The 15,723-nt window shown below is 41.7% G+C and overlaps 2 protein-coding genes across 2 annotated transcripts; one reads left to right on the plus strand and one right to left on the minus strand.

Moving 5' to 3' along the window:
* Positions 1-268: 268 nt before the first annotated feature.
* On the minus strand, positions 269-5,546 carry LOC139406695 (beta-sarcoglycan-like). Its single transcript, XM_071149614.1, has 6 exons — positions 5,455-5,546; positions 4,422-4,631; positions 4,053-4,238; positions 3,554-3,745; positions 3,266-3,397; positions 269-2,984 (listed from the first exon to the last, which is right to left on the minus strand). The coding sequence occupies exons 1-6, from the start codon at positions 5,467-5,469 to the stop codon at positions 2,778-2,780; spliced, it is 942 nt and encodes a 313-aa protein (XP_071005715.1). The 5' UTR covers positions 5,470-5,546; the 3' UTR covers positions 269-2,777.
* Positions 5,547-7,382: 1,836 nt separating this feature from the next.
* Positions 7,383-15,252, plus strand: LOC139407654 (mitochondria-eating protein-like). The gene is made up of 12 exons (XM_071151494.1): positions 7,383-7,501; positions 8,339-8,444; positions 8,521-8,636; positions 8,775-8,893; positions 9,064-9,159; positions 9,268-9,402; positions 12,134-12,365; positions 12,631-12,789; positions 12,962-13,137; positions 13,275-13,398; positions 13,516-13,575; positions 13,919-15,252. Exons 1-12 carry the CDS (start codon positions 7,415-7,417, stop codon positions 13,973-13,975), a joined length of 1,467 nt encoding a protein of 488 aa, XP_071007595.1. The 5' UTR covers positions 7,383-7,414; the 3' UTR covers positions 13,976-15,252.
* The last annotated feature ends 471 nt before the right edge of the window (positions 15,253-15,723 follow it).

Genomic DNA, 15,723 nt, shown 5'->3' on the forward strand with positions numbered 1-15,723 from the left:
AACTGTGCTGCCAGGAATCCTCATAACAAGGACAACTAAGCCCAGCTTGGATTTACTATTGATTGATAAATCACTGGATCGGAACTGAATTAAGCTAAAAAAGAAATCTAGGTTATTTAGCCCCTTTACAGTGTGAAATGTAGTAAACATGTAATACACACTAAATGAATTGTGGCATAACACCTCCAAGTGGGCATTGTGGGATAGGGCACAAAAAGGGTGGTTTTAAACATGAAAATAAAACTGCAAATTGACAAAAGACAACAGGGCCTTTCAAACACAGCACAACCCTTTATTAAACAAACATGGAAGATAAATAATGGCCATTTTTCCAGTGGAAAACAATGAATACATACATAAATAAAGGCATGGAGTCCATATTGCTGCTTGAGATGATGACCACACTGTTACCGTAGCAACAATTGAATATACACTCCAGTTAGCACAAAGTAAATACACATCACACGTGTAGCACTGCCACTCATGTTATGTTGCACAAAATGTCACTCAAAATGATTTGTTTCAAACCAATGTTATCAAAATGTATAATTGAAACAAACACAAAAGCCTCATGAATACCACCCCAAAAAACAACAACAACAAAAAGCAGCTGACTGCATTAATCTGTAGTATATCTTACAATTGTCCTGTTTCTGAGCATTAGGCAGTATGATATTATAGACACATGAAAATGAATTTCATTTGGCACCGAAACTAAACACACTCCAATCTCTTCCCTTGTGAAAATACAGAGACAATGTTTGGCACATACAGGATGAGAAGGCAGATGTGCAGGACATTCCAAAAGTATTCAGACCACTTGATTTATTCCACACTTTTTTTACATTACAGCCTTATTCTAAAATGGATAAAATATTTGTTTCCCTCTCATCAATCTACACACTATACCCCATAATGTCAAAGCGAAAACAGGTTTTTAGACATGTTTCAAAATGTATTAAACTTTTTTTTATTTTTTATCACAGTATTAAGACCCTTTACTCAGTACTTTGTTGAAGCACCTTTGGCAGAGATTACAGCCTCAAATATTCTTGGGTATGACCCTACAAGCTGGGCACACCTGTATTTGGGGAGTTTGTCCCATTCTTCTCTGCAGATCCTCTCAAGCTCTATCAGGTCTCTCCAGAGATGTTCAATCAGGTTCAAATCTGGGCTCTGGCTGGGCCACTCAAGGACATTCAGAGACTTATCCCGAAGCCACTCCTGCGTTGTCTTGGTTATGTGCTTAGGGTCGTTGACCTGTTGGAAGGTGAACCTTCGCCCCTGTCTGAGGTCCTGAGCTCTCTGGAGCAGGTTTTCAAGAAGGGTCTCTCTGTACTTTGCTCCGTTCATGCTTCCCTCAATCCTAACTAATCTCCCAGTCCCTGCCGCTGAAAAACATCACCACAGCATATTGCTACCACCACCATGCTTCACAGAAGGGATGGTACCAAGTTTCCTCCAGACGTGACACTTGGCATTTAGGCCAAAGAGTTCAATCTAGGTTTCATCAAACCAGAGAATCTTTCTCATAGTCTGAGAGTCCTTTAGGTGCCTTCTGGCAAACTCCAAATGGGCTGTCATATGCTTTTTACTGAAGAGTGGCCTCCGTCTGGTCACTCTACCATAAAGGCCTGATTGGTGGAGTGCTGCACAGGTGGTTGTCCTTCTGGAAGGATCTCTCATCTCCACAGAGGAACTCTAGAACTTAGTCAGAGTGACCATCGGGTCACCTCCCTGACCAAGGCCCTTCTCTCCCGATTGCTCAGTTTGGCCAGCTCTAGGAAGAGTCTTGGTGAATCCAAACTTCTTCCATTTAAGAATGATGGAGGCCCCTGTGTTCTTGGGGACCTTCAATACTGCAGACATTTTTGGGAACCCTTCCCCAGATCTGTGCCTTGATACAATCCTGTCTAGGAGCTCTACGGACAATCCCTTCGACCTCATGGCTCGGTTTTTGCTCTGAAATGCCCTGTCAACTGTGGGACCTTAAATAAACAGGTGTGTACCTTTCCAAATCATGTTCAGTCAATTGAATTTACCACAGGTGAACTCCAATCAAGTTGTAGAAACATCTCAAGGAAGATCAATGGAAACAGGATTTTTCCTGAGCTCAATTTCGAGTCTCATAGCAAAGGGTCTGAATACTTATGTAACCGAGGTATTTCTGTTTTTTAATTTTAATTGGTTGTAACATAACATAATGTTGAAGAATTTTCGAATGCACTGTAGATAGCAATGTAGGGAGCACTAAAAGTATGTTTCCTATTTTAAGTGTTAACCCTTGCAGATATCCCACTAACTCCAACTCATTACTCCTTAACTAACCATAATCAAAACATAAATATAGTGGCTAAGTGATCAGTGGCTGATGCCTAATACAGGGTGACTTGTACTCGAGTCACACACAGCTGCCAGTGGAAATATACATAAGCAAATCATTATCAATATAAATACCCAGAACGCCGGTAATAATACTGGACTGCTTGGTAGAGTGCTGTGTCTGTTGTTACTTCATATAGTGTGCTGCTCTAAGTCTAAACAAAACAAAATGATAATACAGTATGTAGCTCTTATCTTTGGCCAAGCGGATATGCAGACAAACAAAAAGGCCACCATAAAAAAAGAGAGTGTTTCTGGGTGTTACATTTTGAATGTGTATGCAGTATGCACTGCACATTGTTCTAGGGTATTTCAACATTGGCTGGCCATACTTGACCATCTGTTAATTGTAGGACAAGATGGATGGTGTAACATCAGTTTATCTTCCAGTCTCTTTAGTGGGCCGTTCCACAGGGGTTGTCTGAGGTCTGGCAGCCCATGTTCTGATACTTCACCTGGACACGGAACAGAGTGCCGTCTGCACACATACACAGCTTGTACCTCAACAGACCTTCGTCGAAATACACGTTGGCCCCCACTGAAGAGTTTTGCATGCGACTGACGCTCACCATCACCGACCCGTTCAGAACAATACTGTTCTCCTGCAAAGAGAAAGACCTTGTTAACCATAACTTTTAATGGAATGCAATACACCATAGACTGGGGTTTCCCAACCCCCCCCCCCCCCCCCAGATGTTTCACATTTATGTTATAACCCTAAACTGGCACACCTGATTCAATTAGTAAACTAATCATCAAATCTTTGACTAATTGAATCAGGTGTGCCAGTTTAGGGCTAAAAGAAAAATGTGAAAAGTCTTGGGAGCCCGAGGAGAGGGCCTGATAAACATGTAGACCAAATTGGGTAAGGGGTAACACTCACAGCTCTGAGCTCGATGTCCCCTCCCATCCTGAACTCCACCGTCTTGCCCATGATGAAGACCCCCTCATTGCCGCGGATGATGGCCTTGCTGTCCCCTTTGATGGACAAGTCAGAGGAAGCGTTGCTGGTGATCTGAAAGCAGAGAGAGTATTCAGAGATCTACCACTTTTTTCTGGGATAAAAAAAAATCTATGACAGGAATGGATACTAGAATGTATTTTATCTACAGTAACACTATTTGTGGTGCTACATGTTTTATTAGATGGCTTCTGTTGGCCTGGAATATACCCTTTCTGTGGAGGCTTTCTTCACACTGAGTACTTTGACTCCTTTGGGCAGGTGGAACTCGTGGTTTTCAAAGTCTGTGCTGAAGAAGGTGTTCTGAGTGCGGGGGTCAGTGAAGGATATGCCCATGTCACTGGTGATGGACGTCTTCTCTTTCTCAACACTGAGCTTAGTGGAGCCCTGCTGAAACACCACCTGGAACACATATACAAAAACCATATACATGTAAGAGCATACAGTCTGATGAAGGTATTCATTTTCTACATTAATCAGACTGGGGAAGTGTGTGTGTATAGACTGCTTATACCAATGTATTTGTGTGTTCTGAATCTATTCTCTCTGTGTGTGTGTGTGTGTGTGTGTGTGTGTGTGTGTGTGTGTGTGTGTGTGTGTGTGTGTGTGTGTGTGTGTGTGTATGTGTGTGTGTGTGTGTGTGTTTCTGTGTGTGTGTTGCCTAAGTGAGTGTATTTTTCCTAAGCAAGTGTGTTTTGCCTGAGTTCACCGGGTTGTTGTTGCCGGTGATAACCAGGTCCTGGTCCTTCCTGCCCCCCACAGTGCTCTTGTGTAGTGGGTGGACCACGCCCATGTCTGCCTTCTGCTTGAAACGCAGCAGCCCACTCTCATGGAACTCTATACTGTCACAACCACTGGGCCCGATGCGGATCACTGTCCATATCACTAGAGTGATCTGAGCGACGGGACAAATGTCAGAGATTCAGATATATTGACTTGATTTGTCATAATCAGAACTAGTTATAACATATCCATAACTAACATTCTGATGATACTAGCCTGAGTTAAAAAGTGAATTCAGATAAATAAGAATGGTGACATTATGCAGAGGATGCTTTGTGTGTCATTGGGCACTCACAATGAGGTTGATGAGAGCCAGCAAGAAGAGCAGGACTATTATGCAAACAGCCATGTTACCCTTGCGTCCTCTCAGGCCTGTCTTGTGCAGGCGCTCCTCCTCAATGGGCACATAGCCCGCCTTGAAGTTGCTGTTGTGCTCCTTGTTGGTGGTCCTCCGTTCCATGGCCTTCTCCCTCATGGACCTCTTCACAGGCCCATTAGAACTCTCCTTCAGCACACAGAACAGCAGCAATGTCAAGGCTCAGTAGGCTCACTCAGCTTTAACATGCTATACTGCTGTGACATCTACAAACAACACTTTCTGGGTGGTCCCCATCAATCAAAGCATAGACTTCACTGTACACCTCTCTGGGTGAGATTAAACATTAAGAGTTCTATACATTGTAACTACCACATGTTATTTTTTTTCCACTCTGCAATCTAGTTGACCTAGTAGTTGATACATTGTAACAACCCAAGTGACAGCTTATTTAGCTGTCATATGTAGTTACAATGTAACAAATATACTGTATCTCTGAGTACAGAACCACATATTGAAACCACCACATTCTATTTTATTAGACTTTATGCAGGCGTCGCTGGATAGACAGGTTGCTTCTGAGGAATGCGCGCAATTAAACACCCGGGTCTCTCTGTCTGTAGGTAATGACTAAAAATAAAGTACACGTATATTCCACGTAACAAATATGAATAGTCCAGGTCCATATTCAACTCTGATGAAAAGATAACTTCATGATTTGGGGTAATACAACCAGTTTAAACTTCCCAATGCCGTGGAAAAACTGCGGCAATCAAGCCGCTATTTCGAGCTATGTCTATCATAAAAAGCGTAACAGTAGTACAGGGCTTGGAAGCGTGATAGCGTACTATGGGTATTCCGCATACGCTTTACAACGCCCGCCCGAATACCGTAATTCCTTTCAAATGAGTTCGTAGTGCATATAGATGCCTACATCTAAACCACCGACGTTTGGAAAGCAAAACGGGAATGCAAAATGTAGAAAAACAATAATGTCTTAATGGAAACAGACCTGCTCAGACGCCATGTTCACCCTCCCCCTCTTCCAAAGCGTTTGACAGCTCCGGAGTCCGGAAAGACAGTGGACTAGACCACTTCATTCAAATGAATATATATATGCACGACATAATATATCTGTCCAGTTTGAATACTTGTGACGAGGTTTTTATTAGGGTAATTATTATATTAGCAGGTGGAATTTGAAGCCTTTTTATCAAATTGTTCATAGCTGGATCACTGTAGGCTACAGTCCATGTTTATCACAGATGGTTCCTTCCTGGCTAAACCAGCCAATGGAACAACAGGATTCCAAAATAAGAAAGTCCATATAAAGCCTGTCCATTCATATTTTCTTCCAGGCAGGGCTTCCGAATAGACTAGTCCACAGACAATTAACATAACTTTATCCCTGTTGTTTATTTCAAGTAATAAAGGTTTTATCAGAGATGATGACACAACTTGATAATGTATGGATGCCACAGCCCCTAAAACACTACCAGACCGACACTTTTGCTAAAGCGTGGCTTTCAGTGTTAGTGGGATATTTTAGTAAATGAACTGGGACACTGTATTCTCCTTAGAACTACATTCGTGTCCCACTTCAATCAATAAGACTGTAGAATTTGTAGAAGCTTGTAGATAACACACTGTTTTCACAATTTTGTGACAATAAACATTCACTAAACCCTCCCCATGCCATTGGAAAATGAATTGGGGGACATTCCAAGCTTTTGGGAGTCTTCACAGCTTTAACTTGATCCTGGAACACTACTATCCCCCAAATTCCCCTTTCAAAATTAATGTAGCCTCTTTCTATAGTCTCTTTCTTCCATGCCATTGTGCTTCCTTTATTTCCTTCCTACCCTTGTTTGTTATTTTCCCTCTAATTCCTTCCACCCTCATCCTATACTGTTTATTTGCTATATAGTGTATAACATCGATTCAGAGATGCTATGAACAACTTAAACAACAAATTACAATGTATTTTATAATATCTAATGCCAGAAATATATTTTAATTAATTAAAGATCCTTTTTTAAGATTCATCAAACACCAATCAGGGGAAGTGTGTCAATACTATAAACCTGGTTTTCATAAAATATAATAACTGATTACATGTATATATATATATTTTTAAACACTACCAATAACAGTTTGTTTTAACACAACAAGCTAAATTGTTTATAATTAATTATAATTGACAGAATTATGCCTTTGTCATTCTAGCGCAAGGTTTCATATGTATGCCGGTTTTTCATGAGTTTTAACAGGTCGCCACCCCACCTAGGAAACCTGACCACACACACTACGATGATGTCACACTAACCAAAACCATTTTTTTCAAGCACAGAACACATTCAGCAACAAACCAAAAAACATTTATTTTGATTGGGTTACAAAATTACCATAGTACAGTAGGCCTACCTTAAAACACAAACGTACCACTTGGCCTATAACCGATTTGTCTAACTAATACTGACGTCATCCGAAATTGACTGGGCCTCTGAAAAAAAAGCTCAGTGTTTCACATCTTCCACATATGACATTAATGGCAGGAGACACCCAACGCCCACGTGTGTGTAACAGTATGACATTACAATGGTCTCGTTTACAGCACAGACAGCCTACTTCACTTGTGCGCCTACATCATAAAGGAAGAACCGGCAGAAGACGCTTACGGTCTGGTCTATACATTTCTCACAAGAATAACCAGACTATTACTGAAAACAATGCAAGTGGCTTTATCAAACATTCTCAATCTGTATATGAGTAAAATGAGTAAAAAGCGTTGCCACAACTGAGATGGTACTTGGCACCCGTTGTAACGAAGGTGGACAAAACGTCAAGGGCAAGAATTTCTAAGGCGGGTATAAAAAGGGAGCGCGCGCCTGTCACGGGCGCTCTCGCCCCAGATTAAATCCCACGGTTGTCCAAAGCGTTTTGAACCTTTCAAGATTAAGGAGGGAGCAGACATGGCCGACTCGCTAAGGAGGCTGGTGAACACATCTTCCTTCAGCGTTCTACAGGACAAACTTGAGTCCTGGTACAAGGACTACCATGTAAGTCATCAATAATTGATTTCTGCCCTAAATCTGTTGGCTGAAAAGTGGCCTAACCAACAATAAAGATAGGCGACACATGATTATTGCAATCATTCGATCCATGTAATAGTTTAGGCTATTGTCTAAATTAGTGTTGGCTATAATAAATGTGATATTAGTGTGGAAATCAATAGCATATTTAATGAATCACTGTTTGATTCAGCAAATGCGTTCTTCCTTGAGAACTTGATTCCTCTATAGAATTTCTGTCCACCCATCTAAAATAACTTGATTAGCCTACTTATGGCCAGATAGTGAAATATATTTGGAATCGTTATTTGGTATGTATTTTTTATTTTATTTTTTACAATGTATCACATTGACAATAGATTGGAACGTTTTTGAAACACTGTAGGGGCTAAAGGAATTCAATTGTTTCGATTAAATAGATTTTCTGGCGAAGTTTGGTTGCTATAGACGCTAGTCGTCATGGCGACCGTGAAACCATTGCTGACTCTGAAAGCTATTGGCTCGTGCACGCCCCCTTGAGCATTTTGGTGTGAACCTGAACCGCTTGTCCTGATAGAACCCATGCATTATCACACAGATACTCCAGAGACCAACCAGTGCATTTGCCTGAAAGCCACAGATCATTTATTTTAAAAGCACATATAGTATATCCCTCAATTCAATATGATCAATACAGATATTCACTAATCAATGATCCATGTGAATGTTTGTTTTTGAAATGTCCTACATTGTTGACCCCACAATTGAGATGACATTACATCTTTAAAATGTATGTCCCTTTTGTGATGGTACATAATTCTCATACAGTGTCTGTCACCTTCCTAGGTCATCTCCTGTGATCAGAATCTGAACAGGTGCTGTGAATTGGTAGAGCTCACCTCCAAGATACAGGGTCAGCTCTTCACCATCCTCAACTTCACTGCTAGAGAGGGTATGTGTTCAAGCTTCTCACAACTTCCCTCTCTTTTTGACATTCTCTAATGATGTCTCCTTTTCCTTTGATTCAGGTGGTCACTATGCAGGAGTGGATGTGCTCAAATCACGCCTGCTGCCTTGGTTGGGGACTTGTTTCTCCATGGCAACCTCCTCTGTCACCAACGACACCAGCCTCAACCTCATCCAGGTGAAATAATCTGTTCTGTTATTTATGGTTCTAGCTACTGTACATTCATTAAGTTATTCTATTCTATTATGCTGTCCTGTCACATAGTGTAAATAAGACAGTGATAATCAAGGTTAAATGAGGAGTGTTGTCATGCAGGAGTCCGTGGAGAAGGAGAGGAAGATCAGAGAGCTGTCTGCCTCCCATGAGAACGACATGCAGAAGATGGAGACTCAGCTGTGCTCCACTCACCTACAGCTGGACTCTGTCAAACAGGAGTAAGTCTGCACTAAACATACAACAAATGACTCATCTATACAATAGACTATACATTTATACATCTATACATTTCTATCCAACCAAATCAGTCTGCCCCAGGTTACGTTAGTATGGCTAACTTTCTGGTCTCTGTTTTATTCACCTACTGGTATGTTGAATGCATTTACAGACTGGCGGATGCTCATCTGCAGCTGGACAACACAAAAAATATGTCAGCCACAACTCTGCTGGCCACCGAGGATGAGATACTACAGCTGAAAGCAGAGTGAGGGATAAATACTGTAATACAATATTTCATTTGAGTATTATTTGTCCTCTTTGGCTTATTGATGTGTATGTTCCGAGGTTATTATGGTGTGTATCTGTGTGTCAGGTTGCGTGCGGCCCGTGACCAGGTCGAGACCTATAAGAGGAAGGTGGATGTTCTGGATGACTATGAGAGACAGGTGCGTCTGCTGAGGGATGAGGTGTCTTTCCTCACAGCAGAGAAGAGCATGCTGCAGGAGAGGTGAGCAGGACACACGCACACACACACACGCACACATACACACACACAGGGTCATAGCTTCAACTGAGGACACAGAGGGTCAGACCTTGGTCATTTAAAAAAAAAAAAAATCTTAACAAAAACATTCAACATTCAACATTTGTTTTAGGAATTCAGTCACTTACTGTTGAGAGTTAGAATAGTAGAATACACAAGGTCAGTCATTTTTTTTTAGATTGGTAAATTAGACTAGTTTGTCTAGCCAGCTATCTAAACATGTAGTAATCATGGCCGACTTATTGACGGGCACGCAGGGTACGTGCCCAGGAGACCTCCAGGGGGCCCTCATTGATATTGTTAGTCACTCACTCAGATATCATATTACAGTTTTTTTCGATTGCTAAACGACAGTGGGCACAACTGGAGACACATGTGCAAAACTCTAACTACAGTCTGCACTACCAACAGTCACCTGAGCTAAACAGTTCAAATCACCTGCAAAACTCATTCCAAGCAACACAACTCTTAACACATGGCTCAAAACACGCTCAGTGCAGCCAAACACTATGCACAACCCTCACTGAGATAACACACATTGTCACTCAGAACACACTGAGAGTAAAAACACTAGCATCAAACACCAATACAGAAAATACAAACTTTTCATCTTTACAGTTTGAACAATTTCAGTGACTTCATACAAAGTAATATTTTCTTCAAAGAAAAGAGTGACATTCTTTCACATGATTTATTAAAATTTTTAGAACATAACAATTCTTTAAGGTAAATGAAAATTAGCAGTTTGCTTCAATAGTCAATAGTAATTTACGGAATTACAGTAATGAGAAAAAAAAGGTAGAAACTAAAAGTACATACTGTAATTCGAACAAATAATTGAGGGGCTAATCCTGCCTCTCTCTAGCATCAGGCCACAGGTTTTCTTCAACATCACATTTAATGTTTTCTCTTGCCATGCACATGAGGAAGAACCTTCTGGAGTGCCTTATCCATCCCTGGCAGTCCTCTGGACTCGTGTCCTCACATCCGGCACGCATGGCTTCCAAAAGAGACATTTGGTCATGTGGGTGGTGGCCAAACACTTTCCACCTCCAGGCAGAGAAAAACTCCTCTATTGGGTTGAGGAAGGGTGAATATGCAGGCAGGTACAAAACCATACATCTGTGATGTGCTGCAAACCAATCTGTGACAGCTGCAGAGTGGTGAAAAGCAACGTTATCGCAAACTATGACAAAAACTTGGGGGTTTCTTACTGGCTCCCCCTGTTCTGCTGTTACTAGCTGAGCATAGAGCTGTTCTAGGAAAGCTATAAGCCTTTCTGTGTTGTATGGGCCAATGAGTGGTGTGTTGAGTAGCAAACCATCATTGGCCATTGCAGCACACATGGTGATATTTCCCCCCCTTTGGCCTGGAACCTCCACAGTGGCCCTTTGACCTATAACATTCCTTCCTCTGCGCCGTGTTTTGGCAAGGTTAAATCCAGCTTCATCGATAAATACAAATGAATGTGGTCTTTCCAGTGCTTCCACCTCCATTACTCTCTGAAAAACAGTAAGTGCACAGTTTTACTGTAGAAATGCTAGTGTTTTTTTTTACTGTAAATATTTTGTATAGCTGTGTACGTAACCTCAGACGTCTTACCTGGACATATTGGTATCTTTGCTCTTTTACCCGTTCACTGTTTCTCTCGAACGGTACAGTGTATAACTGTTTCATTGTAACTTGGTGTTTCTTTAGGACTCGAGCAATAGTTGTTGTGCTGACAGAATTAACATTTTCAAATATATCATTATCAGCCAGCACTCTATCTTGAATCTCCCGCAGTTTTATTGAATTGTTGACAACAACCATGTCAACAATAGCATTTTCCTGCGCATCTGAAAATATTTTTCCTCTTCCCCCTGTTGGGGGCAGCCTTTGGGTCCTGTTGTAAAAATATATTTTACAGTCAAACTTACTGTAATATATCTGTGTAAATATTCTAGAATTGCAATACAAAATAGATTCCTGTAATCTTTTCATTTACTGTAAGGATGTAACTCTCACCTGTTTGCATGATGGAAAATTCGCATTACAGATGCCACTGTGGATCTTTGCAGATTGGGTTGCACCCTCAACCCTGCCTCTCTCAATGAGAGACCATGGTTCACGACATGGTCTATAAGTGTAGCCCTTATTTCATCTGAAATAACAGCTCTTTGTCTTCTTTGTCTTCCTCCACGCATCCGCCCTCTCCCTGCCACCCTTCTCCCTCCACGAACCCATCTTCCTTGTTCCATTTCCAAAATGAGTCTTTCTGAGCTCTACCTATATATACTGTAATATGTGTGTGTGTTCACTAACAAGTCTAAAACAAGACACCTGCTTAGCCTTTCAGTTGAAATTGCAATCAGCAGTGTTTGAAAGGCACAAGGCTGAAATCTATTTAGTTTTTGAATGTGTGGTTCACAGTTTTGACAGCAGTGTGTTAGCATTTGAACAAAGTGCTGTAAATACACAGTGTTGTGCAGGTTGTGGTTAAAGTCATGGGATAAGTGTGTAGAGTTTTGAAAACTGTGTTCAAGCAATGAAAAACGAACTAGAGTTTGGTCCACATGAACTGCTGCTGTGCAGACTGTAGTTAGAGTTTTGCACATGTGACTCCAGTTGTGTCCACTGTCGTTTAGCAATCGAAAAAAACTGTAACATGGCATAAGTCAACCATCCCTCCTCTCTTCCTTTCTATCTGTCTCAGGTTGGTGAGGAGTTGTTCCCCCAGCCCCCTGCCCAGACAGAGCCGCCCCTCCAGCCCTCTGAAGAGTGAGTCTCCCACCCGGGCCCAGCTCACCAATTCGTCCCGCCACGCCAGGCTGGTGTCCCGCTTCAGTGACTTGTATGCTGTGGAGCGCCTGGAGGCCCAGAGTCTGCTCCGACGCTACATAGACGACCTGGAGATGGTCCAGAGAATCATCTTCATTGCCACTGTGGTATGACATCTGGAAACCACAATTTGACATGTCAGATCTGAGGTTCTGGTTTCTCTGTAAATCTCCTATACCATACAGTATCTCTAATCCCTTTGTCTGAGTGTGTGTGTGTGTGTGTGTGTGTGTGTGTGTGTGTGTGTGTGTGTGTGTGTGTGCGTGTGCGTGTGCGTGTGCGGTGTGTATGTGTGTGTGTGTGTGTGTGTGTGTGTGTGTGTGTGTGTGTGCGTGCGTGTGTGTGTGTGTGTGTGGTGTGTATGTTTGTCAGGAGGCCTTCCAGGCAGCCAAGCTGGCCTACCGTCAATTCAAGCTGCGAGTAAAGAAGACCCTGTCACCCTCCCACCTGGGGCCGGAGACCCTGGAGGACTCGGTGGTGGACTATATCGTCAGGAACCTGGACCTCTATGACGTGCAGGCCAGTGTTAATGTATGGCCTACACTTTTCTCTCTTACTGACATGTCTGACATGTTACAAAAACCTGTAGATTCCAGTCACCTTTACATTACAATTTCAAGAGTCTCACGCACTGTAGCTCATTGAGTGTTTGTTAATAGGAGATGTGTGTCAGAGTGTATTGTGATGTGTTTCCCTCTCCCAGGACGTGATCAATGCCATGAATGTAAACCCACGGATCTCCTTCCCCCCGGAGGTGGACTTTGTCCTGATCAACAGCTTCATCCGGGAGACATGCAGAGTGGCCTTCGCCATGCAGACACTGGACTCTCCTCTGGACCTGGCTTTCACCAGCGGTGGAGAACTCTACAGCGACAACAAGTCAGTCTGCATCCATTGACTTCATGATGTTAGATGTACAATTCCTAATCCTACCACTAGATGTCACCCTAGTCCCGTATATACATCTCCTCCCTCTTCTCTCTGTCTCTCTCTCCCTCTCTCTCACTCTTTACCAGGTATCGTCGTAGCTATGACTCTGAGTTTACTGCTCCTCTGGTGGCGTACCATGTGTGGCCAGCACTGGTGGAGGGGGACAGTGTCATAGTGAAGGGAGAGGCAGTCACCAGGAGAGGAGCTCTGGTACTGATGCACCTTCAGTCCCTACTGTAGAATCATAGGCTTTGCTTGAGCAATTACTGCATGATCACAATATAACATGCAGAATGACTCATGTGGTGTTTCTCTGCTTTCTTCCAGTGGAGGAGCAGAAGCAGGAGCTGCAGTCCTGTTCGCTCTGGCAGCCCCACACGCACTCTCGTAAGTTACTACGACGACTGAGACCTAACACGTTGAAATAATGTCACAAATATCAAGAAACTCTTTGGAAAGATGTGTCAGCCCAAGGTTTTTATGATGCAAGAAAATATTCAGGGAAGTTGCGGTTGGGAAAGCACACTAGATGAAAGCTGTGCATGTGTGATTTAGTGTTAAGACTTTTCTTTTGCCACCAAAATACATCCATGCATACCCTGAGCCCTTGGGGTAAGTACAACAACAAAACAGCAACTTCTAGATGTTGTATTAGTGGGAGAGAGTAACTTCATCTCAAATCCAAAGGTGCAAGAAATGCTCTGTGTGACAGACTTTCTCTCTTTCTCAGGGGTTTAGTCGCAGCAGAAGCCCCTCTCCCGGACGTCTCTCCGCCAGTCGCCTGTAAACCCTAACTGACCACTGAGTTACAAAAGGAAAACAAAATTCTACACATCGATTTCATGTTTGCAACAAAGACAGATCTTTAGCTTTAATGGACTGGATCCTGTCGTTATTTGTCAGTTGTGATGACTTGATGTTAAGTAGTTAGACTCCGTGTCAATATGGACATTGGTCCAGGATTTACAGTATTCTGGAGAGAAGTTCCATGTTACCATTACAGTATCCAGAGACTCTGGCAGCTGGTCCTTTCAGAACAATCCTTTCAGGGTGCTGTAGCAGCACGTGACAAGGCTATGTGTGTGTGTGTATGTGTGTGTGTGTGTGTGTGTGTGTGTGTGTGTGTGTGTGTGTGTGTGTGTGTGTGTGTGTGTGTGTGTGTGTGTGTGTGTGTGTGTGTGTGTGTGTGTGTGTGTGTGTGTGTGTGTGTGTGTGTGTGTGTGTGTTTAATCTATGCCCATTATCTTAGTGATTCTTAACTGTGCACTATGCAAAACCAGGATGATTGTGTGGTTGACCATAATGTAACTTTTTAAGGACATTTAGACCTGCACAGTATCATTTTCTGAGACTGTTGTAGTTTAGGTTTTATCTTTAACCTCAAACCTTGATAGACGCTGGGTTATAAAGAATATAATGAATACATTTTAATGTCATTTTAATGTAAGTCTTAGCCTGCTTTTTTGTTGTTGTAAGACACATGGTGCTAAAGTTCAGTCAGAACTGTTCAACTCCACAAAAAACACGAGAGATTGGTATTGCTGAGAATAATGATTAAGCGTACAGTTTGTAAAGTAATCCGTTCCAGTCCATGTTTCTTTTTTTTGGTGTTGTGATATTAGCTAGATGTGTGGTTTGGATGGATGTGTAACAATAGAAGGGATTTAAAGTGATGCAAAACATATTCTGTAACTTCAAATGGTTGACTTGAGAAAAGATGCCTTTTTTTGTTAGTCCTAATGAAGTTGCTTATTATCTACTGTACGCACAAGATCCAAAAGCAACATATACCATATTTAGGATAATTGTTAGGCTGTAATCAATGAAATGTGGAGCCTAACTATTTTTCACTATTTGAAATCATTATACAGTCTAATCTTTCATGTTGCATTAAACAGTGTGTTAGTGTTGTGTATGCAAAACCTGGTGATAAACCCCAAAACTTGGACTCAAATATATATTATGTAGTTGTGCTGTTCTTGTTACAGAATACAAAAAACTACATTATTTACTGAGAGATTGTGCCTTTTTAAAGATAAAATAAATAAATAAAACCAGAAAAAAGGTTACTATCAATTTCTTGTGATAATGAAGACTAATTTAATTATTGTCTTCCTTACCCTCATCCACTGTCAGTAATTTTTTCCTGCAGTCCTTACCCTCATCCACTGTCAGTACATTTTTCCTGCAGAACATGCTGAATTCTAGTCAGTTATAATGATCGTGTTGTACTAGTATGTAGGCTATAAATATACTGTGTAGGTTATGTGTACTTTGTAGTCTATGAATATAGGCTATGAATGTAGGCTATGAATATAGGCTATGAATGTAGGCTATGAATGTAGGCTATGAATATAGGCTATGAATGTAGGCTATGAATGTAGTCTATGAATGTAGTCTATGAATATAGGCTATGAATGTAGTCTATGAATATAGGCTATGAATGTAGGCTATGAATGTAGTCTATGAATGTAGTCTATGAATATAGGCTATGAATGTAGTCTATGAATATAGGCTATGAATGTAGTCTATGAA

The sequence above is a fragment of the Oncorhynchus clarkii genome, chromosome 4, assembly GCF_045791955.1.
Source record: "Oncorhynchus clarkii lewisi isolate Uvic-CL-2024 chromosome 4, UVic_Ocla_1.0, whole genome shotgun sequence".
Classification (NCBI taxonomy): Eukaryota; Metazoa; Chordata; class Actinopteri; order Salmoniformes; family Salmonidae; genus Oncorhynchus; species Oncorhynchus clarkii.